At 48.2% G+C, this 2,020-nt stretch overlaps 2 protein-coding genes across 2 annotated transcripts; both read left to right on the forward strand.

The window, feature by feature from the left end:
- Nucleotides 1-399: 399 nt before the first annotated feature.
- PPTG_06345 (hypothetical protein) lies at nucleotides 400-779 on the forward strand (the record flags this gene model as incomplete). Its single annotated transcript, XM_008900245.1, has 2 exons — nucleotides 400-644; nucleotides 707-779. The coding sequence occupies 2 exons, from the start codon at nucleotides 400-402 to the stop codon at nucleotides 777-779; spliced, it is 318 nt and encodes a 105-aa protein (XP_008898493.1).
- A 63-nt stretch (nucleotides 780-842) lies between these two features.
- PPTG_06346 (hypothetical protein) lies at nucleotides 843-1,696 on the forward strand (the record flags this gene model as incomplete). Its single annotated transcript, XM_008900246.1, has 2 exons — nucleotides 843-1,067; nucleotides 1,139-1,696. 2 exons carry the CDS (start codon nucleotides 843-845, stop codon nucleotides 1,694-1,696), a joined length of 783 nt encoding a protein of 260 aa, XP_008898494.1.
- Nucleotides 1,697-2,020: the final 324 nt, after the last annotated feature.

The following is a 2,020-nucleotide window of genomic DNA, read 5'->3' on the forward strand; positions in this document are numbered from 1 at the left end:
ACATGCCATTTTCCTGGCTATACTATTGGACAAAATTTCATTGATAACGTCGAATGATTGGTTTAAAATTGGCAAGTTTAATTCTATTGGCTTCTGCACTTTATACAAACTTCTAGTAATGTCGGAAAAATGATCATATTCAACCATATATACATTATGCGAGCGCCTTATCTGCAGCAAGTATGCCAGGCTTAAAAAAAATATAAGTCGGCACATCCCTAAAAACATCCACCGCAAATGACATACAACTACCACCGTGTGTCCAACTAAAAGAGTCCTGTTGGAGGGGATTTGGTGTCTTTTATTAATACTTTAAAGTGTACCCGTCACTTTGTCCCGGACACGAAAGCACTTCGTTTCTTCTAGATTTTGGCATTCTCAAATTTGTGCTCGTCGAGCATGACCGGCGAAGATTCAGACGTGCTGCTAGTGCTTGCGGATGCCTTCAGAAGGCAAAGCGACGGGCTGCGAGCGGCGCGACGGAAGGTGTTTCGACTCTTAGTAGAGGAAACTTGGAGAGTGGCGATGCGCAGCCGCCATTACCTGACCATACAGTGCTTGGACACGCCAAACGAGTCGGCGTGGATGATTCTCTACAAGTATGGCACCGATATCAACTTCCTCAACGCGACCAGCTTGACCAGGTACGGCGCAATACGCAGTTGTTTGTTTGGGTTGTGTATTCTGAGTAAATGCGTGCGTATAGGATCGCGTTCGGGAATCTACTTCGTCGGTTTGTCGGTGTCTACTACATCCCCCGATTCCAACCGAGAGGCTGACCATTCAAACTTCGCTTCCATCACCAAGTGTTTGGGCTCGTTCTGTGTTACTACACGGGATCCATGGAGCTGGGCACCCTGTGCATGTTGTTTGGTGTTCCGCCGAGTACCTTGGCGCGGACGCTGAAACGGGAAGAAGAAGCGCTCTCAAAGGCTTTGATCAATTTCCGACCCACACGTATATTGTGGCCATCGCCTACGCGCCAGGTCGAGCTGGCAAAGTTGATCCAGGAGAGAGAACCTCTGCTAGAGTATACGTTTGGCTTCACCGACGGAAAAAACTTCAAGGTGAGTAAAATAACTTTTTCGGATGTAAATTTGTATTACGCTATTCATATTTAACGTGCGATACTTCGCAGGTCCAGCAGCCTTCAAATGCAGACCTCCAGAATGCCATGTACAATGGCTGGTTGCATTCGGTGTTTGTGACTGGAACAATCTGCTTCGCGGCAGATGGATGCATTATTTGGTGCAAACACAACTGTCCGGGATCGTGGAACGACTCCGACACGTCTCTAGGCTTCCGAAACAGGCTTCTCGATCCTAAATACTGTCCAGATCCGCGCAAGAACGTCGTGTCAGACTCCGCGTTCCCGTGCTCTACCGAAATGACAGGTCGCATACTTACGCCGCTCAAAGACGGCGATCTGGAGCGACTGACGCCGTCGGTCCGGAGTTCAGCACGGACCCTTTACAACGCAATCACGTCGGTGAGGCAGGCGGCCGAATGGGGCATGGGGAGTGTCCAAAAGGTTTACTCCCGCCTCAATCTTCCGTTGCCTTACGACCCGGAGCTTCGCGGACTCAGGCTGAACAATTTGTTTCGCATGGCGAATTACCGTGTGCGGACCGTAGGCATCTCGCAGATTCGAACGACATTCTCCGGTGAAATGGAGGTACCCACGCACTTGTATTAGTTTGTTTGTAATGAAGAATTCATTTTCTTTAGTTGGTTGCGTTGGCCTTAGCAACAAGTAATAGTTTGTTTATTGATTTTTATACGATCGTGAAGTTGTCACTTTCAACGGAGGTGAACATGAACAAGGTTGATACGTACAATTGTCTGGATTTTCATTTTCGAAGCTAATGTTATGCAGGTGCCACGCTACTTGATTTGAGATTAAGTTGCCTCGTTGCATAGCGCATGTCCACATGAAGCCTTCTGTCGCTGACAACTATTCAGGCCTTCTTCGTGATCGCTCCGATCAGCAGCATGAGCTCCTGAGTACGAGCTCAAGCGT

Source organism: Phytophthora parasitica (genome assembly GCF_000247585.1).
Source record: "Phytophthora parasitica INRA-310 unplaced genomic scaffold supercont2.9, whole genome shotgun sequence".
In the NCBI taxonomy this organism is placed as follows: Eukaryota; Oomycota; class Peronosporomycetes; order Peronosporales; family Peronosporaceae; genus Phytophthora; species Phytophthora nicotianae.